Raw genomic sequence first — 23,651 nt, forward strand, 5'->3', positions numbered from 1 at the left:
AGCCGACCACCAAGACGGGAAGGCCTCAACCGAATAGGGATTCCGGAGAAAAGGAAGATAGGAGTTTGAAGTAAGGTAAGAAGAAAGCTGGGAGAGATAAGGCGAAATTAGGGAAAGGATCACTTGCCCGTCGGAACTTTGGGTTATTAGATGCGGTCGGGTGAGTGGACCCAGGAGACCTTGACAGCAGCTGAACTGTCGGGACAAAAATTGGGGTTGGTAATTAAAAGTATAAAAAAAACTTTTGGTTTTTCTTGTCGAATCTCTGGCTGGAAAAAAAAACCGAGGTTTTAGAGCAGAATCCCAAAAATAGGGATAAGTCAGGTGAGGTAAAGGATCTGGGTACGAATGAGGGTAGTCTGTATCCGGATAGGGCCAGAATAACTCAGTGGCATACTGTACATAAGCCTCATAAACAAAATACTTGGAATTGCTACGGTCTTTTGAAAGAATGGCAGAAATTACGGGGTCGGATGGGTGAAGTTTGGAATAGTTCTGAGTTAGTTGGGCAAGGGCTAGTCCTAAGGATCTCTGAGGGTTCGGGGTTACAGGTAACCGACCAAAAAAGGCTTTTGGGAAATATAAATGAAGCCAAAGCTCTAGAAACCAGAATGGGCCAAAGGCGGCTGTGTCCACCTTTTTGGTATCTAGGAGGCGGACACAGACTCTGGACAGACTCTCATATAGGTTGGCCAGAAAGAGGGTGCCTAAGGAGAAAAATCGGCCATTGGCCATTGGACCGGAAGGGAGAAGAAAAACGCCTAGTTGCGCGTTCCAGAAGGTCGCCATTGGCCATTGGAGATATTTTTCAAATATCTTTTAAGATACAAAAAAAAAATATATGTATAAAATGAAAATAGTGTCTTGCGTGTTCGTGTAGTAACTCCAAAATTCTTCGTCAAAAATAAAAAAAATCTCTTTAACCGGTGAGTGTCCGGGTCGAACTCAGGGAATATGCGAATATCCTATATTTAATTAGAAAAAGTGCAATGAGTTAATGCAATCGAAGAAATTGAAAAGATAAATTGCAAAAATTAAATCTAACTAAAAAGCGATAAAATATACGTATCTCGAAAAGGATGAAGCGATGCGTTTGTGTCTGACTTTTGTGTTCCTTAATGGCTAGATTTCCATGGATGAAATGAGCGGGATGAGGATGGCGTGATAGCGAAAAATATATGTATAATTGCGGGGCGGCACGGAGAAATGAGCGTGATCGCATTTGCTCATTTAAGCCGATTCTCGACTCGGTTGGTACCTGACCTTAGGGGATTTACAACGAGGCTTCAACGACACCCGGCGAAGAACATTATAAGTAAGAAACTCTATTGTCACTAGATATTTCTGTGACCCAATAGACCACCACCTATGCGCCATGAGTTATTCTTCCAACCGTTCCGCTAGTGGCTCTATCCCTCTGATACCTCTCTTTAATCGGAATCAAATTCAAAACAACAACTAAGCAGGTCAACAAGGCTCCCGCGTACTTAGCTACGTTGAACTACCCGGAATCTGCTTTTGGCACGAAACAGGGCTGAAATAGTCGATTCTTCTACCGCCCTTCCGCAACCTTGTCGAAATCCAACTTGAACAATTCAAATCGAACATAAAATTTTTAGGCGAAGGTGAGGCGGAGAAATATGATAGGATTTTACTAGCTAAAATAATATGCATGAATTAAAAGAAAAAATGGGAGAAAATCAGTCTGCTCGCGACACAAAATCAAAGATCTTGTATTATTAAACTAGATAAAAATATGGAAGAAAAGAAATGGAGAAAATAGAGTGTATAGAATGTATATTATTGTGTATATATGGTGTGTATATATATATGTATGGTGTATATATATATATGGTACAATTAGAGGGGATATTTATAGGGAAAAAGCTTATAGAAGCTTCGCGGTTACAACCGTCCATAAATAACTACTTATAAAAATAACTACTAACTACCTCTAAAAATAACCATAAATAACTAACTCTAAAAATAGCTACTAATATAACTACTAATAACTGCCTATTTTCAAGAAGGTTTTAGAATAAAAATTACACAAAAATAGCCAAAAATTGGCTAAAAAGTAGTGCAAAAATTTAATATGGAAGCTGAGAGAGAGCAGAAATAAATGTAGAGCTGAGGGAGTCCGGGCATTAAATCCAGCCGCTGACCCAGCGGCAATAAATGCAGCGAGAATTAATGCAGCCGCCGCTTATGGACTCCACGCCAGCTGCCGCTCGAATTCTGCACCAGCTGCCGCTTTGCTCACTTCCACGCATGGCCTTCCGCTCCGCTCACATTTCCGTGTCAACCGCCGCTCGCCTTCCGCGCTCGCTCGCCTTCCGCGCTCATAAATACAGCCGCCGCTCGCCTTCCGCGCTCGCGCACTTTTAATGTCAGCCATCGCTTGTCTTCTGAGCTGCCGTCGCTTGTCTTCCGCGCTCGGTTGACTTTGACTTTCGCACGTTGACTTTCTGCCGTTGACCGTTGACTTTTATTGACTTTCACGCCGGTAACTGTTTTTTTCGCTTCTGAAGCCATTTTTTCACTGTTTAAGGCCAGTTTTGGACTCTCATATCAGTTCTCAAGCATTATTTCATATATATAAATAACGAACATCTTATAAATATTTATTTAAATAAATAATACTTACTAAATAAAATTAGTTTAGTTAAAATTAAATACTTTAATAGCACATAAATAATGCCAAAAAATATAATTCAAGAAACACATCAATTAATTTAATTTATACACCAAAATAATTATAAATTACACTTAAAAACTAATAATTTAATATTATACAAACAAGATGAAATGAATATAATTATTAGAATAAATTAACATAAATAATACCAAAACTCGATATAAATAAATTATTAATTAAATAAATATAAGTTATAAAATATGGCAAAATCAAGAGTTATCAAACTCCTCACACTTAACCTTTATTCGTCCTCGAATAAATTCAATTAATGAAATTAAACCAAGTATTTTCTAAATAAGGACTCAATATTGTCGGCAATATCAATGGTGGTGTGTAAACGAATCTTAGCTAAAGTTCAGATCCTTAAGCCATTTACGCGATATTGCTCATCTGCAACGATTCGAAATTATGTCTCCCGAAATATTTTCAAACTTAAGTGTTCGGAGTAGCTTCTAAAAATGATGCGACGACTCAAAGCTTTAAATAAACCGCCATAATAAATCATAAATTAAGAAACAAGGCGGCCCGGTAGACATTGCTACCGATAATAAATTAATTTCGACATTTTTCGCGTCGATTTTTTTTTTTTTTTGCCAAATCAAGTTGTATATAAAGATAATCGACATCTTCCTCGCACTGTTCGTTCGTCAATCTCATTTTTAAGGAAACTTAATTCATCCTCTCCGCTAACAAGCGCAGCTAAATAGACGAAAGTTCTAAAAATTAGACTAAGTATGGAATAAATGAAACGAATGGGATATCAACCAACTTTATCAAAATCCCGACTTATACTCATGCTCAAAAGAATTTCAATTATTGAATAGATTCAATTTCAAACTCAAATTAAGCACAATGGAAATCGATTGACTCAAGAAAATAACATATTTCACTGCTAATTTTATTTTAAATAAAAATAAATATATAAATTTATTTCAAAATAAATTAGACAACAATAAATTAGAAATTAAAAATATGTATGAATAATTTAAGCCAAAATAAATTAATTAGCACATATTATTTATTACGGCTGAGAATACACATTATTATAAAATTAAAATTAGAATTAAACTACGGCTAAACAAAAGCATACACATAATCAACATCCTAAACTAATGCTCTGAAGAAAGATAGACTACAACCTACTAATCTTAAAATTAAGCCAAACAAGTACTCAAATAAATATCCATTGAACAACCCTATACTTGCTATAAATAAAAACAATAAATAATTCATAAAACAACAATTATCCTAATAGGATTTAAAGAATGACAGCAAAGCCTGGGAAAAGACTAAATTCTAAAACAATATATGAACTTTTGAGACTAGATTATTGAAATACTAACAACACACAAAATATTAAACTAAACGGATTAACTAAATACATAATTAATTAAGTAAACAAGCAGGCATGCTGCAAGTTGTTTATCTAGACAAAACAAGTAACATGGACTAAAAGCAAATATAGAAGTAAACTACCCGACGCATTAATTCAAACAAGCAGGCTGTTCATGCTAATTATCTAAATTAATAACGCGAACTGAACTAAAACTAACACAGAGCTAGACTAACCAATAAGTTAAACCAACCAAGCTGGTTTCAACAATTGACAGCAAGACAAAATTAAAAACTCAAACTATGCAACGAAATTGGGGTAATATATTACATTACAGAAAAGCTAAGCTTCATCATTTACAAATTCGAATAATATTGATACCAAACCAGCAGCCTAAACTATAATAACTACAGAACAAACTTAATGATGCACTGTATACAACTAATGCTATAATAATAACTAAGCCAATTATGCTAATTGCTAATCACAACAGCCTATTACTAAGACTAGTTACGTAGACTATGAACAGAACTTAGAACTAACCGATCTATCTACACAATAAGCTAAACTATTCTATCATTACTTCTAAACCATTCTGAAAATTAACCTAATACAACTATATTACAACTACTAATTTATCTAAGTAACACATATTCTGCTATCTAACAAGTTAGCAATCAATAAATAAGCCGGCATAAATAATCGATAAGGGAATCAAGAACTTCCCTGATTCATGTCTTGCAGCCTGATTTTTGTTCAAAATTTTTAGTGGTGCCGATGGCTTCCCTCCTCACACTTGAATTGTTGTTCGCCCTCGAACAACCTTGAGTAAGCTCGGTAGGGACTGCAATAAAAACAAACATTATTTTCAGCAGCGAAAGATTAGATACAGTCACATTATTTGTCAAAGAATTCAAGAGATAAAAGACAGTAAAACTCCCTTTTCAAAGTTACATAAGTCTTCTTGCTTCGGAATCTTCAAAGCAGCCTCCTCCTTAGCGTCAATTCACCACTGAATGAATCTGAAAATTTCAGATTTTGCAACCACCAGCAGCTGTTGTATGCAGATTTTTATCGAATGCCCTCAGTTATCAATCCTCAAATCAAATCAATCCAACACAGCCTGCAATCAGCCCTTGGAGGTTGTTTGTGTCTTCTCTAAATTATCGATTAATCCTAAAATCATCATAAGAAATAAACTCACAACTCATCTTACTGAAAACTCCTACACACAGTCTGCAATTCACCAATCAAATGCCAATTATGTATACAAACTCGACAACTAATTCCAATCTAACCCAAATCAAAATTCCAACATAATTTAATTCCAATCACAACTAAATCCTAAATTAAATATCAGAAGGAGCATAATTAACAAAATTACAAGAGGTACAATCCATCCCATAGCAGCCCTTGCAAATTTTCAAATTATTAGTATTATGTTCGAAATTAAGAAATTCGATGAAAATAGGCAAGAGAAGGTGAAATTGAATAATACAACCTTTCTTCCGATGTTTACTGGTGGATTCGTAGGCAGCTAGAATTGGAGCAAGTGGTGTGGTTAGCTTCATCGTCGTCGGTGGGAGAAAAGAGGTTACGGTAAAGAAATTGGGGGAATTTGCGGTAAAAGAATTAGGGCTTGACGAAATTGAAAGAAAATTGGGTGTGAAATTCAGATTTTTTCTCAGAATTAGGTGATGAAGATGACGGAAGGAAGGAAGAGATTGAAGGCGTAAGTAGCTAGGGCTTACTAAAATGGCGAAAATTTTAAGGAAGAAAGTACTGGGTGAACGATTGGAAAGGGAGAACGATGGAAAATAGAGAGAAATAATTTGGGGAAGAAATAATATACAAATAAAAATCTTCTTACCTGGAATTACCGACTATTTATTCGAAATCTGAAATCTCTCTAGCCCAAGACTATGATTTGGGATTTTCTTAGTAGGCGCCGTTGAACAAAATGAACTTTTGCCAAAATAAAGAAGAATAAATTCATCGCTTCACTTGCAGGAGGGGTTGGATGCAGCTTCACTTGCAGGAGGGGTTGGTCTGCATCGCTTCGCTGCACTTGCCTGAAATTGGCTTTGCTTGCAGACCCGCTCACATCTCCCGCTTGTTTTCTTCGCCGCTTCATTTGCACACAGAGACATTAATGCCGCTTTGCTTTGATTCTATTTCAAACTTCAGATGAACTGATCCGCTGAATGGCATTGGGTGAAGAAGAAAACAAAATTAATTAAAAAAAATATAATAATAATTTCTAAAAACATATATATATATGATGCGCAGGCCTTTTTTTTTAAAAAAAAAATAATTAAATATATATAATAAAATAAAATAATAATAATAAATATAATTTTGCCCTGAATTGGGTGAAGAAGACGCCGCCGAGGAGCGCTCAGGAACGATTTTCATTCTATTGCTTGAGATTGTCCATCGCTTTGCTTGCCGACTGACTGGTTACAAACGGCGCTGCTAATTCCCGCTTGGACAATCGCCGCTCAAGGCTGCTGCTTAAAAAGGGTGAGACAGAGTTTGATCGGTGCCATCGCTCGCCGAAGTTTTCACTCGCTTGTGTCCGGCTGAAGTCGCTGCTTTGTATGTAAGCATCACTCGTTGCTGGTTCTGCTTCGGACTCCATAAGTTCACTTGCAGTATTGGCCGCTTGGCTTGGGCAGACCGCCGGTTCGGGTGCAGGATTGGCCGCCGCTTGGTTAGGGCTGACCGGCCGGTTCGGGTGCAGTGGCGCTTCATTTTGATCAAGGATCAGCTGGCAGTGGGTTCATCTCTTGTAAGCAATTCATCCATTAGTTCACAAGGATAGATGTCCGCTTCTTCTACTTCAAAATTCACTATGAACCGACGTGCGGATAATCTTTAATTTCCTGAATGAACAACAAAAATTATTATTAATTTATTATTATTTATTTATGCAGTTATTATTATTATTACTAATATTATTTATTTATTTATTATTATATATATAGAAAAGAAATAACACAGGGCAGCGGCAAAGGCCTAGGCGCCACTGCAGATATTTTTTTTTTTTCGAAAGATAAATGCCGTGCAGGTTTGATCCTCGAAGGATATCGCACTCTCGAAACCTACAAAGCATACCACCATGGATTAAATGTTCAAAATAAAATAAAATTCAATATTAAAATTAAATTAGCATTAACTCAATATTTTCCAATTAAAACAAAGATACTAGGCTTCTTCCCCGGCAACAGCGCCAAAATTTGATCGAAGAATTTTGGAGAGTTTTTAAAATATCTTTTAAGATACAAAAAAAAGATATATGTATAAGTGTCGTGCGTGTTCGCATAGTAACTCCAAAATTCTTTGTCAAAAATAAAAAATCTCTTTAACCGGTGAGTGTCCGGGTCGAACTCAGGGAATATGCGAATATCCTATATTTAATTAGAAAAAGTGCAATGAGTTAATGCAATCGAACAAATTGAAAAGATAAATTGTAAAAATTAAATCTAATTAAAAAGCGATAAAATATATGTATCTCGAAAAGGATGAAGCGAAGCGTTTGTGTCTGACTTTTGCGTTCCTTAATGACTAGATTTCCATGGATGAAATGAGCGGGATGACGATGGCGTGATAGCGAAAAATATATGTATAATTGCGGGGCGGCACGGAGAAATGAGCGTGATCGCATTTGCTCGTTTAAGCCGATTCTCGACTCGGTTGGTACTTGACCTTAGGGGATTTACAACGAGGCTTCAGCGACACCCGGCGAAGAACATTATAAGCAAGAAACGCTATTGTCACTAGATATTTCTGTGACCCAATAGACCACCGCCTATGCCCCATAAATTATTCTTCCAACCGTTTCGCTAGTGGCTCTACCCCTCTGATACCTCTCTTTAATCGGAATCGAATTCAAAACAACAACTAAGCAGGTCAACAAGGCTCCCGCGTACTTAGCTACGTTGAACTACCCGAAATCTGCTTTTGGCACAAAATAGGGCTGAAATAGTCGATTCTTCTACCGCCCTTCCGCAACCTTGTCGAAATCCAACTTGAACAATTCAAATCGAACATGAAATTTTTAAGCGAAGGTGAGGCGGAGAAATATGATAGGATTTTACTAGCTAAAATAATATGCAGGAATTAAAAGAAAAAAGGGGAGAAAATCAGTTTGCTCGGGACACAAAACCGAAGATCTTGTATTATTAAACTAGATAAAAATATGGGAGAAAAGAAATGGAGAAAATGGAGTGTATAGAATGTATATTATTGTGTATATATGGTGTGTATATATATATACGTATGGTGTATATATATATATGGTACAATTAGAGGGGATATTTATTGGGAAAAAGCTTATAGAAGCTTTGCAGTTACAACCGCCCATAAATAACTACTTATAAAAATAACTACTAACTACCTCTAAAAATAACCATAAATAACTAACTCTAAAAATAGCTACTAATATAACTACTAATAACTACCTATTTTCTAGAAGGTTTTAGAATAAAAATTACACAAAAATAGCCAAAAATTGGCTAAAAAGTAGTGCAGAAATTTAATATGGGAGCTGAGAGAGAGCATAAATAAATGTAGAGCTGAGGGAGTCCGGGCATTAAATGCAGCCGCTGACCCAGCGGCAATAAATGCAGCGAGAATTAATGCAGCCGCTGCTCATGGAGTCCGCGCCAGCCGCCGCTGGAATTCTGCACCAGCCGCCGCTTCGCTCACTTCCACGCATGGCTTTCCGCTCCGCTCACATTTCCGTGTCAACCGCCGCTTGCCTTCCGCGCTCATAAATACAGCCGCCGCTCGCCTTCCGCGTTCATAAATACAGCCGCCGCTCGCCTTCCGCGCTCGCGCACTTTCGTGTCAGCCGTCGCTTGTCTTCTGCGCGGCCATCGCTTGTCTTCCGCGCTCGGTTGACTTTGACTTTCGTACATTGACTTTCTGGTGTTAACCGTTGACTTTTGTTAACTTTCACGCCGGTGATTGTTTTTTCGCTTCTGAAGCCATTTTTCACTTTTTAAGGCCAGTTTTTGACTCTAATATCAGTTTTCAAATATTATTTCACCTATATAAATAACGAATATCTTATAAATATTTATTTAAATAAATAATTCTTATTAAATAAAATTAATTTAGTTAAAATTAAATACTTAAATAGCACATAAATAATGCCAAAAAATATAATTCAAGAAACACATCAATTAATTTAATTTATACACCAAAATAATTATAAATTACATTTAAAAACTAATAATTTAATATTATACAAACAAGATGAAATGAATATAATTATTAGAATAAATTAACATAAATAATACCAAAACTCTACATAAATAAATAATTAATTAAATAAATATAATTTATAAAATATGGCAAAATTAAGATTTATCAGAGGCGGACACTGACTCTGGACAGACTCTCATATAGGTTGGCCAGAAAGAGGGTGCCTAAGGAGAAAAATCGGCCATTGGCCATTGGACCGGAAGGGAGAAGAAAAACGCCTAGTTGCGCGTTCCAGAAGGCCGCCATGGCCAGTAGGACCTTGTCATGAAGGTATAAGGATTGGATGGAAAGGTAGATGGCTTTGTCGATCCCCTGGCACTTCCATTGCTCCCCAAACGTGGGGGATAGCCTGGAATACCAAATCCGAAAGGCTTCCTTTGGATTCGTGAGGTGAGTCTTGATGTGGTTTTTGATACGTTCGGATTTGAAACCTACATTGTTAATGGCTAGAGGGGTAACTTGAGAAATGATACTCCTCATGCGAGAAGCATCTTCAGAAGGGGTGCAGTAAGAGCGCAAGGTAGGGGTAAGAACACAGGATGAAACGAATGAGACTTCAGGATCAGAACCATCGAAGGGTAAAACAGGGATGTATTGGTTTGCCATGATCACAGCAGGTTGAAGTTCGCGTGAGAAGAGAGGGATTTTAACAAGAGAATAAGGAAATTAGGAAATGGAAAGCGTAAGGAGGAAGACGAAGTAGAGGGGTTTTAGTGGGGTTTTTCGTAAACCCCGTGATGGGACAGCGTAATGATGAATAGACTCCCAAAACGTCACATCTCGCATTAACCGAGAAGTGACGAAAGGGAGTCGGGCGGGATGAGGCAAATTGTTAGATATTAAAATATTTTAAGGTTTTATTAGGCCTGTAATGGACTCAAAAATTTGGGCCCGCAGACAAACCCAAAAAAAGGGTGGGTTTCCCACACATCCATTAAGGGAACCAGTCAACCAGTCTGTAGCTTGTCTGGTTGGCTGGTCGGTTGGTAGCATCAGAACAGTTAGCAAAGGTGCAACCACAAGACGGTTCGTCAGACAGTTGCAAGGGAACCAGTCAACCAGTCGGTAGCCTGTCTGGTCGGCTGATCAATTGGTAGCATCAGAACATTCAGCAAAGGTGCAACCACAAGGCGGTTCGTCAAGCAGTTACAAGGGAACCAGTCAACCAGTCGGTAGCCTGTCTGGTCGGTTGGTCGGGTGGTAGCATCAGAACAGTCAGTAAAGATGCAACCACAAAACAATTTTTTAGGCAGTTGCAACCGCAAGATGGTTCTTCAGGCAGTTGCAACCATAAGGCAGTTCCTCAGGGTAGTTGCAACCGACTGATAATCCAGCACATATGATCCAATAACCGTCTTGAAAAGCATATAACATGCACCTCGCATCCGGCAAAGGCATCTTCAATCAGCATCAATTTTAGAGAAATTCACTTTCGGGATCATCCTTTTTATCTTTCAGTATTTATTGCTTTTATTTTCTTACGTACGGTGTCTAAGGATTTACAATTCCAAATATTATTATAGTCAAATTCGAAATTAGTTTTTGAATTTTACTTTTTATTGTTAAAAATAGCATCAACAATTACGAGAACATAGTAATTATATCAACCGAGCATAATGATTATATCATTAAAATATAATATTAATTAAGAATATAATATTAATTAAGAAAAAACATAATAATAATATTTAAAACTACAAAAACTATTTGAAGAAACACAATAAAAATTTTGAAATAGTACAATAATATAATAACAATAGTAAGAGCGGAGGGAATTGATAAATATTTGCATATTGGTGTTGAGTATCCGAATAGAATGAGTTGGAGCTTTAATTGATGATTGTAAGCAGGGTTGTCTCGCATTTTTTTTTTAGACCTTGAGCAAAAATTAAATAATAGGTCTTGATTAATTTTATTTTTTTAATATTATAAACAACAAATATAATAATAAACTATACAAAACTAAAAATTATATTAATGATATACTCAATAAATAAAATATACATTCAATAATAATAATACCGTGACTGCCACAACAATAATACTCCCTCCATCCCAAATATCATCCCAAATACCATATCCACGTTGTCGTTTCTGTCCGTCCCACATACCATGTCACTTTTTTTTTTTGGAAAATGATTACACACTTTAATCTCATTTTAAATTTTATTTTTTTAATTTTAATTAAACTAATTAGTTATCTTAATATTAATTTATAATTATTTATATTATAGAATAATTATTTTTACTAATATATTCTTAATTATCTATTAATTACACCCCTCCTAAAATACCGTGTCTACAGTGCAACAGACACGGTATCTGGGACAGAGGGAGTAATAAATAGGAATTTTAAAGACTGAGAAAAATAAAATAAAGTTTAGAAAAAATATAATTATGTTGTAATATTATTATAGAATTAGCCAATAGAAATATTAATTATTTCTACCGCTAACTACTATTTTATATTTTGTATATAATATATATAATAGGTAAGTAAATATATATATATATATATGTAAATGTGTGTGCATGAGTGTGTATATTATATATATATATTAATAAGAATGTATATATATATATATATATATATGCAGCACAACAAAGGAAAATGGAATCTGGGAGAGTAAATGGGTTGATTGGAATTAATGTGTAGTGTAATTTTTTTCATTACAGTAAAGTCCTATTTATAGGGAATATGAGTCCACAATAATAGGCTACAAATGATACAACGTTTCATCTACGAAGATGGAACGTAGCAAGAGTAGTTGCATCCACAACTTATACACGTATGTATGATGTGTATAACACTCCCCCTTGGATGCTTTTATACAAAGAATGTGTCTCGTTAAAACCTTACTAGAAAAACATCCTGTGGGACAAAAAATCCTAGTGAAGGAAAAATAGTACAGCATTCTTGTATTGATTCGCTCCCTCTGATCTGAGCATTATTTGAGATCCTTTAACCGACGCATCCCAATTTTCTTCACCAATTTTTCAAATGTTGCCGTCGGCAATGCCTTGGTTAATATATCCGCTAAGTTATTATCTGATCGAATTTGTTGCACATTAATTTCACCATTTTGTTGCAGATCATGAGTAAAAAAGAATTTTGGTGAAATATGTTTCGTTCTATCTCTTTTAATGTAACCTCATTTTAATTGCGCTATACAAGCTGTATTATCTTCATACAATGTAGTTGGGGGAATTTTATCGTCAGGTATTAACTCGCAATTTTTTAGAATATGTTGAGTCATTGACCTCAACCAAACACATTCTCGACTAGCTTCATGTATTGCCAATATTTCAGCATGATTTGAAGAAGTGGCAGTTAAAGTTTGTTTCATTGATCTCCAAGAGATCACTGTTTCGCCACAAGTAAATATATAGCCAGTTTGCGACATGGCTTTATGAGGATCCGATAAATATCCTGCATCGGCAAATCCAATCAATTCGTGTCGAGAATCTTTCGAGTAAAATAACCCGAGATCAATTGTTCCTTGGAGATAGCGAAAAATGTGTTTAATCCCGTTCCAATGTCGTCGAGTAGGCGATGAACTGAATCTTGCCAATAAATTTACAACAAATGATATATCAGGTCGGGTGCTGTTAGCAAGATACATCAATGCGCCTATAGCACTCATATATGGCACTTCTGGGCCAAGTGTTTCTTCATTTTCCTCTTTTGGTCTAAATGGATCCTTTGCTGGATCGAGTGCTCTGACGATCATTGGGGTACTAAGCGGATGTGATTTGTCCATCAGGAACTGTTTTAGTACCCTTTTGGTATAATTTGATTGGTGGATAAAGATTCCACTTTCCAAATGCTCAATTTGCAGACCGAGGCAAAATTTAGTTTTTCCAAAATCTTTGATCTCAAACTCCTTTTTCAGATATTCAACAGCTTTCTGGATTTCATCAGGAGTTCCAATTAAATTGAGATCATCGACATATACAACAATGATTACAAATTCAGACCCATTTTTCTTTATAAAAACACATGGACAGATAGGGTCATTTATATAACCTTCTTTTGTCAAACTTTCGCTGAGACGATTGTACCACATTCGGCCTGATTGCTTGAGCCCATACAAAGATTTTTGTAATTTGATGGAATATGATTCTTTTGGCTTTGATTTGAATGATTCAGGTATGTTAATCCCCTCTGGGATTTTCATATAGACATCATTGTCTAAGGAGCCGTACAGATAGGCAATAACCACATCCATTAATTGCATATCAAGATTATTGTGTACTGCCAGGCTCACCAGATACCTAAATGTTATTCCATCCATGACCGGGGAATATGTTTCTTCAAAATCAATACCCGGTCTTTGGGAAAAACCCTGGGCTACAAGCCTTGCTTTATATCTTGTAATATCATTATTTTCATTTCTTTTTCTCACAAACACCCATCTGTAACCAACAGGTTTCACATTTTCCGGTGTTTGGACTATAGAGCCGAATACTTGCCGTTTTTTCAATGAGTCCAATTCAGACTTAATTGCGTCTTTCCATTTTGCCCAATCATCTCTTTGCCGACATTCATCAACTGATTTTGGTTCATAATCCTCGTCATCTTTCATTATATCGAGTGCTACAGAATATGCAAATGCATTATCAATACTTGTTTTCTTTCTGTTCCAATATTTTCCACTGGTGGTATAGTTAACAGAAGTTTCAATAACTTCATCATCACTTTCATCAGCATTTTTAGTATCAACCTCTTCAGGGGTTGTACTGACCTTTTCAGGTATCTGATCATTGTTGATCTCTTCACCAGGATTTACAATTTTCTTCTTTCGTGGATTCTTGTCCTTGGAACCCAATGGTCTGCCACGTTTTACGCGGGCAGTATGCTCATTAGCACTTGGCACTTTTCCTTCTGGGATATTTATTTTAGCTGGTGCATTTGCTGCTGCAATATATGATTTCGTAACCCTGGCAGCATCATTAAAAGTATCAGGCAATTGATTTGCAATTTTCTGCAAATGCACAATTCTTTGAACTTCAAATTCACTATGTTTCGTACGAGGATCAAATTCAAGTGGTGTTTTCCATGAAATTTCTTTTTTCAGTAGATTACTGTCTCCCCCCTAATGTCGGGAAATGAGATTCATCAAAATGACAGTCTGCAAACCTTGCAGTAAATAAATCACCCGTTGTTGGTTCAAGATATTTCGCAATCGAGGGTGATTCATACCCGACATATATACCCAACCTTCTTTGAGGTCCCATTTTCGTGCGTTGGGGTGGTGCAATTGGCACATAAACAACACACCCAAATATTCGCAGGTGAGATATATTTGGTATTTTTCCAGAAACCAATTGAGTAGGGGAATAACAGTGATAACTTGTCGGCCTTATTTTCACGAGGGCTGCTGCATGTAATATAGCATGTCCCCAACATGATACTGGGAATTTAGACCTCATAAACAATGGTCTAGCAATTAATTGCAATCTTTTGATAAGGGATTCAGCCAGGCCATTTTGCGTATGTACATGGGGAATAGGATGTTCCACAGTAATCCCAATTGACATGCAATAATCATCAAATGTATGTGATGAATACTCTCCAGCATTATCTAGACGTATTTTCTTTATCAGGTGATCTGGAAATTGTGCTCGCAATTTAATTATTTGTGCAAGTAGTCTAGCGAAAGTTAGATTGCGAGTAGATAACAGGCATACGTGTGACCATCGCGTTGACGCATCGATTAGTACCATAAAGTACTTGAAAGGTCCACACGGTGGATCTATTGGTCCACAAATATCACCCTGAATTCTTTCCAGAAAAGCTGGGGATTCAAATCCAATCTTTGTTGGAGATGGCCTGATTATTAATTTCCCTTGGGAACAGGCAGCACAAGCAAATTCATTCGGACTCAAAATATTTTTCTTTTTCAATGAGTGACCATTTGAATTTTCAACAATTCGCCTCAGCATTACATTGCCAGGATGCCCAAGTCGATCGTGCCAAGTTTTAAATTCGCTAGTAGCCATTTGGTCTACTAGGTGATATGTTTCAATGGCACTGATTTTTGAGTCATATAAGCCGGAAGAAAATGATGGCAACTTTTCTTTCACAATTCTTTTGCCATTCACAACCTGAGTTATCAGAAGATATTCATTTTCTGCCTCATTCAATGTTTCAATGTGATACCCATTTTTCCGAATATCACTGAAGCTCAGTAAATTTCTTCGAGCTTTGCTCGAGAACAAGGCATTTTCAATTGCCATTTTTGTCCATTTTGGGAGATATACAATGGTTTTTCCTGAGCCTTCAATCATTTTCGATGCACCACTTATAGTAATAATTGTGGTCTTTCCCATATTAAGATGGGAGAAATAGCTTTTGTTTTTCAGAATGCTGTGAGTCGTAGCACTGTCGATAAGGCAGATGTTGTCATCGGCTCCAAAATATTTGGCATCCATATCTTTGCAAGAAGGTAAAAATAATAAAAGACATGTATTAGTAACATAATCAAAATAGACTTATATTATAGGGGGTAAAACAAAAAGGGGGGCAAAAAGCATCAACATGACAAAAGAGATACAATATCATTTTATCATTTAACATCATCAGCTATGTCAAGCAGATCATCGGCATCCAGGTGCGTGATATTTTCATTCATCACATCGTCAAATGTGTCATCGTGGGCAGCGTGATTTGTTTCGGGGGCAATTCTTCCCTGTCTTTCTTTTGAAGCCCGATACAGTTCAGCCAAGTGACTGGCTGTGCGACAAACATGGGCCCAATGGCCCTTGATTCCACACCGGGTGCATTCCTCGTCATTATTTCTGTTTCTCCCGGTGTTGATCCTCTGTTGAGGTCTGTACGGCCTTTTGTCATTGTAACGCCGATTTGGCACATATCGGGGTCTGTTTTGATAATTATTGTGACTGTATGCGTTTGCCCGGCCCCGTCCGCGATTCTGATTTCGATCGCGATCAATTCTTTGATTTCTGACTTGCCCACGACCACGCACCGGATTTGCCGGTTGTATTGCATTTGCCTCTGGAAATGGATTTGCACCTGTTGGCCGAGATTCGTGATTTTTCAACAGTAATTCATTATTTTTTTCGGCCAGTAAAAGACAGGTGATCAGCTCAGAATATTTCTGGAAGCCTCTTTCGTGATACTGCTGTTGCAAAACCATGTTAGAGGCATGAAAAGTGGAGAAAGTTTTCTCCATCATATCAGATTCAGATATATTTTCGCCACAGTGGCGCAGCTGTGATGTTATTTTAAACATTGCAGAATTATATTCTTGGACTGTTTTAAAGTCCTGAAGCCGTAGGCTTTGCCATTCGCTTCGTGCCTTTGGCAACAATGTCAGCCTCAAATGATCATATCTTTCTTTCAATCTCTCCCACAATTCGAGTGGGGATTCCAGCGTGACATACTGCATTTTCAGTGCCTCATCGATGTGATGGCACAAAAAGATCATGGCCTTTGCAGGATCTTGGCTCGGGGAGTTTTTATCCCGAGCAATGGTATTTTTCAAGCCCATTGATGCCAAATGCATTTTAACATCGCGAGCCCATGCCATATAATTTTGGCCAGAAACGAGGAGAGGGAGAAATTCCTGTTTGGCAAGGTTAATCATAATAAACAGATAAAATATGAAATGTTACCTTGCGGGAATTAAAATATATATAATCGTGCTGATAACGTGTTGTAATATTATTATAGGATTAGCCAACAGAAATATTAATTATTTCTACCGCTAACCACTATTTTATATTTTGTATATAATATATATAATAGGTAAGTAAATATATATATGTAGATGTGTGTGCCTGAGTGTGTATATTATATATATATATTAATAAGAATGTATATATATATATATATGCAGCACAACAAAGGAAAATGGAATCTGGGAGAGTAAATGGGTTGATTGGAATTAATGTGTAGTGTAATTTTTTTCATTACAGTAAAGTCCTATTTATAGGGAATATGAGTACACAATAATAGGCTACAAATGATACAACGTTTCATCTACGAAGATGGAACATAGCAAGAGTAGTTGCATCCACAACTTATACACGCATGTATGATGTGTATAACAAATTATAGTTTAATTTTAAAATATCTTTATTTTCCTTTTTAAGTAAAAATATACTATTTTTATTACTTTTTCTTTATTGCAAAATAATAATAATAATAAATACTATTTCTACTAGTCTTTTTTAAAAAAACCTTATATCATATTAATTAGTAGAAATATATCATATTATTTCAATATTTTTGTTCTTAAAAATAAAAAAGAAATAAATATTTTTATAAAAATTATAAATATGTTAACATTTAGGTATGATTGTTTAACTATAATCAAAATAAATATTTTTGAGTGAAATAAATAAAAAAATACATTAAATTGAAAAAGAGGAAATATTTTTTTAAAAACATTTAAAAATAACATAGTTAAAATTTTATTTAACCATATACATTATACCACCTCCGATTAAAAAAAAATTACAAAAGTCCTTTAATTAATATTAACTCAAAATCCAAACCAAACAAACAAACAAATAAATTACTCTTAATCAATATGCAATCGGTAAACAAACGCAGTAAAGTTTGAAAAGATAAAATCCAAATAAACACTCTAGAACGTGAGACGCCGTTGCTGCAGTCTATTGAATTCCCAAAATGCCCCTTCTACTATTTGACAATTACATCCCTCTTTTAAAGTACAAGAGAAAAATAACAGTTGAGTACCAGTTGAGTCATACCAATCCTTTCACTCTCACTCCCTTCTGCACTTCTTTTTGGACTTCCACTTCCAAACGAACGGGGAAGGCGCAACCTGCTTCCGATCGACGCCGAGGTCCCCATTCTTGCAGTTCTGATTCTGAGGAAGGAAACGATTGGAAGAATTTGGCTCCAATTTTTCGATTATTGGTGTTTAATTTATTCATTTACTAGAAAATGCCAATCAATTACGAATCGGCGACGCCGCCTCCGCGGATTGGGAAGATCGGGCCGTACACCGTATTTTTGACGCCACCGGCGACGCCAAACTCCGGCCGAGGACCAGAATCTCCCGGTGTAATTGCTCCGGTTCAAGTTCCGGTCGAGAAACCCTCCCCTCCCCCGGTCATGGCTCCGCCTGCGCAGTTCTTCAAAGAAAAGCCTCCATCACTTGGTTTCCTCAGGGACACGGTGGCCAAAATTCAAAATGGTATCTCCTCCATTGATTTGCTTAGAGTTTTCACTTGTGCGAATTTGGGCAACATGATTTGTATATCTAGTAAGGTAATTCTGTGAATTATGTCTAATTATGTTATTCGCCTGAATTGATCTTGTTCAGCGCATGCGAGTTTGGATGAGCATGTAGCTCGTTGGTTTGGTTTGGATCAATCCAAGTACCAGTGGGCATTGAACGATTACTATGAATGCAACGAGAAGGTAACTCGTTAATAATATAATATGCCTATTTAATACCTGTATGCATTTGCCTGACACCATGTTTAGGATGTTTATGCTTTGATTCCTGAGTGTGGTTTACTTCTGAAAGAGAAAGCTTTAGGAGACTTGTGCTAGTTGGAGATTCAAAACTTGAGATTCTAGCCCTGTCTCTTGCTGAGGTTTAATGGAATAACTTAATCAGCATTTGATAGGGAAAAACTAATAGTTAAGTGGTTGAGGGCTATATGTGGAAAAAGGAGCCATAAGATTATAATTTTTCATCTCAATTTAAGGGATTACTTTATCTCCCTTGTTTTATGGGATACATTTAGTTTTATAAGTTAGTGTATTAATCATATACTTATATAGATACACTTCTGGTAGAGTGCTCATTAGCCTTACTCAGTAGATAAAAGAGAGAGAAGTGCATGCTTTCAACTATAGATGTGGATGAACATATCTCATGTGCGATGTGTAGACTATTGTTATGTGTTAGTTTATTTTCTATATTCTTATCAAATTAATTAATATAAAATATGGGCTGCTGTCTTATGATGCACAGTTAAGATTCAGCACTGAAACAGTCGCCGTATAAATAATTTGTGACACTAACATGTAAGCATGTGATTAGGAATGACAAATTAATCTGCCCTAATAACTTCTAGTAAATACACCTTTGGATTCATACACGTCTTGGCGATGAAGAGCAGGAAAGAAGGAAAAGAAAATAAATACTTATATGGGTAAAATCACTTGTTAGAAGCCTAACTACCATAGATGATGACACTGCCTTGATATTGTGAGATCATCTGAAAATTGAGAAAAGATTGCAACACTTTTGAATTGGAATTTGACAATTTACCAAATTGAGAAAATATTACATATTAGATCATGCTGTTTCTATAAAAGCATATCCGGGTCCTTTTGTTTATCATTTCTGAAGCATTCTATGTGACAAAATTGAACTGTGGAAATACGTTTCGATTAGCCATTTGAATATCGAACTGTTTTAAAAAGTTTATTGTTGGTCAAATATCTCTTGCTACTTAACTGTTGCTGATTTGCTGCCCTCTTAAGGGGTTTCAGCAAATTCTTGTTGAGTTTATGTTCCATACTTCCTTGGGGAAATTAAGATGTATTTTGGAATTGTTTTAAGTTTTTTGTAGAGATTTCAAAATTAAAACAAAAAAAAAAAAACAAAGAGAACAAAAAACATATATTTGGTGTAATGTAAATAAATGATCGATGCAATGTTTTGTATAAAAAAATGTAAAATTTTAATGTAATTTATGATATATATGGAGAAATTATTTGATGAATAATGCCAAAATATAGCAAAACATTTTACTTTCTCACGTCCTAGATCTATTATTGTTACTTCTAATGCCTTCCTTGCCCTGATTGTAGAATCCAGAAGCAAAACCACAAATCACACCCGGTAGAGTGCCAAATGTATGAAATGGTAAGAAACTCTCACACAAGCATTTTGTTTCTTTTCCAAGAGCATTTTGTTTCTTAAAAATGTGAATAACAATGACTACTGTCTCTGGACACATTTCTTCAGGTTCTTGGTTTCTAAATTCTGGAATACCAAAGAACAAGACCACAGTTTCATTGGTACACTTGTTCTTGAAGTGGCTGATGTTATGCATGGAAACTTCACCCTATTAATGCCCTGTAATATTATGTAATTTTTATTATTGCCTAGATCAGATGTCTTACAGAGTTGCCTATTGCATGCTCCTCCATTCTTATGTTACTAATATTATAGTATCATGTAATATTTATATTCAAACTATGGTAATAACCGAATCTTCTGTTGGGTGTCTGATAACACGAGAACTTAAAAGAACCAAATGACTAAACTTTATTGATAACCAAGGAAGAAGTATTCTTCCCGACCAAGCCGAAGCCGTGAAACTGAAGGAAATCACAATTCTAATAATGCCTCAAAATAATACTTAGGGCAAAATTACTTTGGGCCTAGGCCTAATCAACTTAATAATTTATTCAAAATAATCAAATAAGAAAATAAATAACTAAGTTATTTAATAATAAACTTAGGTTTCAGGTCAGTGCTACAATTAGCCCAAAGCGCACTTGTTCTTTTTTTTCTCGTCGTGAATTAACTTTTGGCTGCGCCCACCGCATATCAACTGCGTCTCCCTTAAGAACTGCCTTGTCCTCAAGGCAGGAGGTTGGGAACTGAGCACAGAACTATTCCTCGTCGATCTAAATTGTATCATTTGGATGAAGACCGCGCCACTGAATCAAGTCTTGAGAAACCATACTTCCGGCACGTTTGATCAATCGTCTGTCCAGAACAACTTCAGGATCGTAAACAGGCAGCTGCTGGACCTCTAAGTTATTGGGTAAATGAGGCTTAACTGGTTGATTGCTCAGCACTCGATGAAATTGAGATACATGAAACACAAGATGGATACGGCTAGTAGCTGGCAAATCCAGCTTATATGCGACCTTTCTCACGCGGAGAAGGACGCGGAATGGTCCATAAAATTTGGGCATGAGCTTGTGATGGATGCCCTGGCGCAAGCTGCCATGGCGATAGGGTCTGACCTTCAAGAATACCAAGTCACCAACCTGGAAGGTGAGCTCACGGCGATGGGCATTGGCTGCCCGCACCATGCGATGTTAAGCACGCTCCAAATGGTGTTTCAACTGTCGCAGAACTGCCTCGCACCCGCCAAGTAACTCTGAAGCTGCAACAACTCGGCATTCCTCTGGTAAGAAACTATACAGTGTGGGTGACGGTCGGCCATAGACGGTCAAGAAGGGAGTAGTGGCAGTGTAAGTTTAGAAGGAGGTGTTGTACCATAACTTAGCCCATGGAAGGCACGCTGCCGATTTTCGGGGTTGTTCCGAGCAAAAACAACGAAGGTATGTCTCTAGTGTGCGGTTCAAGACTTCAGTTTGGTCGTCAGTTTCCAGGTTGTACGCCGAGCTGTGCAAGGTCACCTGCTGTCCCGCCAAATAGTACTGTATCTCCAAGGCTTCCCAATCTATCTGAATTTTTTCCTAATATCCTGAGCCATGCGACACCCAATATTATATCCACCCCACCAAAAGGAAATACGTGACAATCTGCCTGCACTTTTGCTCCATTGATCTGTATACTCAATTTCAAGCAGACTCCCATACTTGCCACCTTGCGACCATCGCCTAGTACAATGTTGAATTCCTGGGTGTCTACGTTCAATTTTGCATGTAGAACCAAGTTTTGGGAAATAAAATTATGGCTTGCACCGCTGTCGATTAGTACCGTTACCCTAAATCCAAAAAGACTACCACAGAGACGCATAGTTCGAGGTCCTGAAAATCCAGCCAAGGCGTATAAAGGAAGGGCCCCCTGTGTTGTTTCCTCATGGGCGGTTGGTCACTTTCCAAGGTAAGTCCCGCCTCCTCAGTAAATTTGCTCTCTCTCATCTCCCTTAACTCTGCAACCCAGTTGCCTATCCTTCACCACAACATTAAGATATTTACTTTTGCATTTGTGGAGTGGACTATTAGATTGTTTGCACTTGTAACAAAGCTGCTTCTCTTGACACTCGCGATACTCGTCTCGACTTAATTTTCTTGTGCTTCCCTTTGAAGAAGGGGTTGAAGTGACTGATGTTTGCCCCCCACAATATTATTGCTAGTTGAATGGCGGTTCTCTACCCCTCCAACTGTGTTTGAGGAGATAGTGCTTTCAGCTCGCCCAACCAGGTTACTTCGCAATGTCGAAGAGTTTTTCGCAGGTAAAATTCTGCCATAGATCCATTTTTCAACTTCCATTCAATGCTTCTGCTTAAGCGGATTGCAGATTCGAGATCCGGAGGCTCCACTACCCTTAACTTATTTCTGATAATTTGTTTCAAGCCCCCTAAATAATACCCTAAAGCCTGCGCTTTTGTCAATGGTTGAGCCTGAGTGGCAAGTTGAGTGAATGAATTAACATATTCATCAACAGAACATGTTTGCCTTAACGTTACCATCCTCTCATACGGATTCCCTATGAATCGATCATCAAACCTAGTAACCAATGCCTGTGAGAATTTGATTCAGGAGGCAGAAACATGCATTATCATATGCCAACGGGACCAATGGAGCGCCACATCTTCCATGGCCACTCGCACAAGACTCACCTTAATCTCCTCGGGGACTCCGTGTAATACGAAGTGTTGTTCGGCCTTCGCAACCCATCCCAAGGGGTCGTGGCCATCAAAGCTAGGGAGTTGCGCATCCTTAAGCTTAAAATCTGTTGTCGGAGTAGTCCACGTTCCTCCAACATCCTTAAACAGACGTGCTGCCCTGCTGATGCCGGCAGCCCTCGTCGACGAATCCGCTGCCTCACCTTCTCCCGCCATAGCTCCCTGCGCCGCCGAGCCCCTAATAGATGTGGTGGGCGGCCCATGCGGGAACAACCCAAGAATCGTATCCCGCATGACTGCTGAAAGTTCTGTTTTAAGAGTATCCACTTGTCGATCCACCTTTAATTCGACGTGCGACAATCTTTCTTATTGTGTTTTCATGCCTGTTCGAAGTTCCTATAGGGCTTCGTCCAAAGCTTTAATGCGTTGCGTATTTGTTAGCGTCATCCTCCTCCGCTCAAGAACTTAAGAAAACCAAAAGACTAAACTTTATTGATAACCAAGGAAAAAATACTCCAAGCCGAAGTTATGAAAGTTAAAGAAATCAGAATGCTAATAATATCTCAAAATAATACTTAAATATTATGGAAAAACTACTATGGACCTAGATCCAACCAACCTAACAATTTATTTAAAATAATCAAATAAAGAACTAAGGTACTTAATAATAAACTTAGACTTCAGACCATTGCCACAATTAGCCCAAAGCACACTTGCTCTTTTTTCCGTCATCGTGAATCAACTTTTGATTGCATCCCACCGCGTATCAGTGTAAGTATG

General features: G+C 37.1%; 2 protein-coding genes across 3 annotated transcripts; one reads left to right on the top strand and one right to left on the bottom strand.

The window, feature by feature from the left end:
• The first annotated feature begins 18,027 nt into the window (after nt 1-18,027).
• Nucleotides 18,028-20,548, top strand: LOC127256775 (uncharacterized). The gene is made up of 4 exons (XM_051282963.1): nt 18,028-18,493; nt 18,623-18,720; nt 20,128-20,182; nt 20,285-20,548. Exons 1-3 carry the CDS (start codon nt 18,241-18,243, stop codon nt 20,176-20,178), a joined length of 402 nt encoding a protein of 133 aa, XP_051138920.1. The 5' UTR covers nt 18,028-18,240; the 3' UTR covers nt 20,179-20,182; nt 20,285-20,548.
• A 974-nt stretch (nt 20,549-21,522) lies between these two features.
• Nucleotides 21,523-23,620, bottom strand: LOC127256770 (uncharacterized). 2 transcript variants are annotated; one of them, XM_051282954.1, is made up of 3 exons: nt 23,558-23,619; nt 22,866-23,335; nt 21,523-22,752 (listed from the first exon to the last, which is right to left on the bottom strand). In XM_051282954.1, the coding sequence occupies exons 2-3, from the start codon at nt 23,132-23,134 to the stop codon at nt 22,395-22,397; spliced, it is 627 nt and encodes a 208-aa protein (XP_051138911.1). In that variant the 5' UTR covers nt 23,135-23,335; nt 23,558-23,619; the 3' UTR covers nt 21,523-22,394. The 2 variants fall into 2 exon arrangements, with proteins under 2 accessions (XP_051138911.1, XP_051138910.1); XM_051282953.1 differs by having other exon boundaries at nt 22,866-23,620.
• Nucleotides 23,621-23,651: the final 31 nt, after the last annotated feature.

The sequence above is a fragment of the Andrographis paniculata genome, unplaced genomic scaffold, assembly GCF_009805555.1.
Source record: "Andrographis paniculata isolate CXL003 unplaced genomic scaffold, ASM980555v1 Contig56END, whole genome shotgun sequence".
Taxonomy (NCBI): Eukaryota; Viridiplantae; Streptophyta; class Magnoliopsida; order Lamiales; family Acanthaceae; genus Andrographis; species Andrographis paniculata.

Excerpts from the sequence above, each read along its gene's own strand:
- LOC127256770 (XM_051282953.1), bottom strand. The coding sequence starts at position 23,134 with ATGGGCCGCCCACCACATCTATTAGGGGCTCGGCGGCGCAGGGAGCTA. Across the intron at positions 22,753-22,865 it reads GAGTCCCCGAGGAGATTAAG|GTTTGATGATCGATTCATAG; the intron begins GTGAGTCTTGTG and ends ATTGGTTACTAG.
- LOC127256775 (XM_051282963.1), top strand. The coding sequence starts at position 18,241 with ATGCCAATCAATTACGAATCGGCGACGCCGCCTCCGCGGATTGGGAAG. Across the intron at positions 18,494-18,622 it reads GGTGGCCAAAATTCAAAATG|CGCATGCGAGTTTGGATGAG; the intron begins GTATCTCCTCCA and ends GATCTTGTTCAG. Across the intron at positions 18,721-20,127 it reads ACTATGAATGCAACGAGAAG|AATCCAGAAGCAAAACCACA; the intron begins GTAACTCGTTAA and ends CCCTGATTGTAG.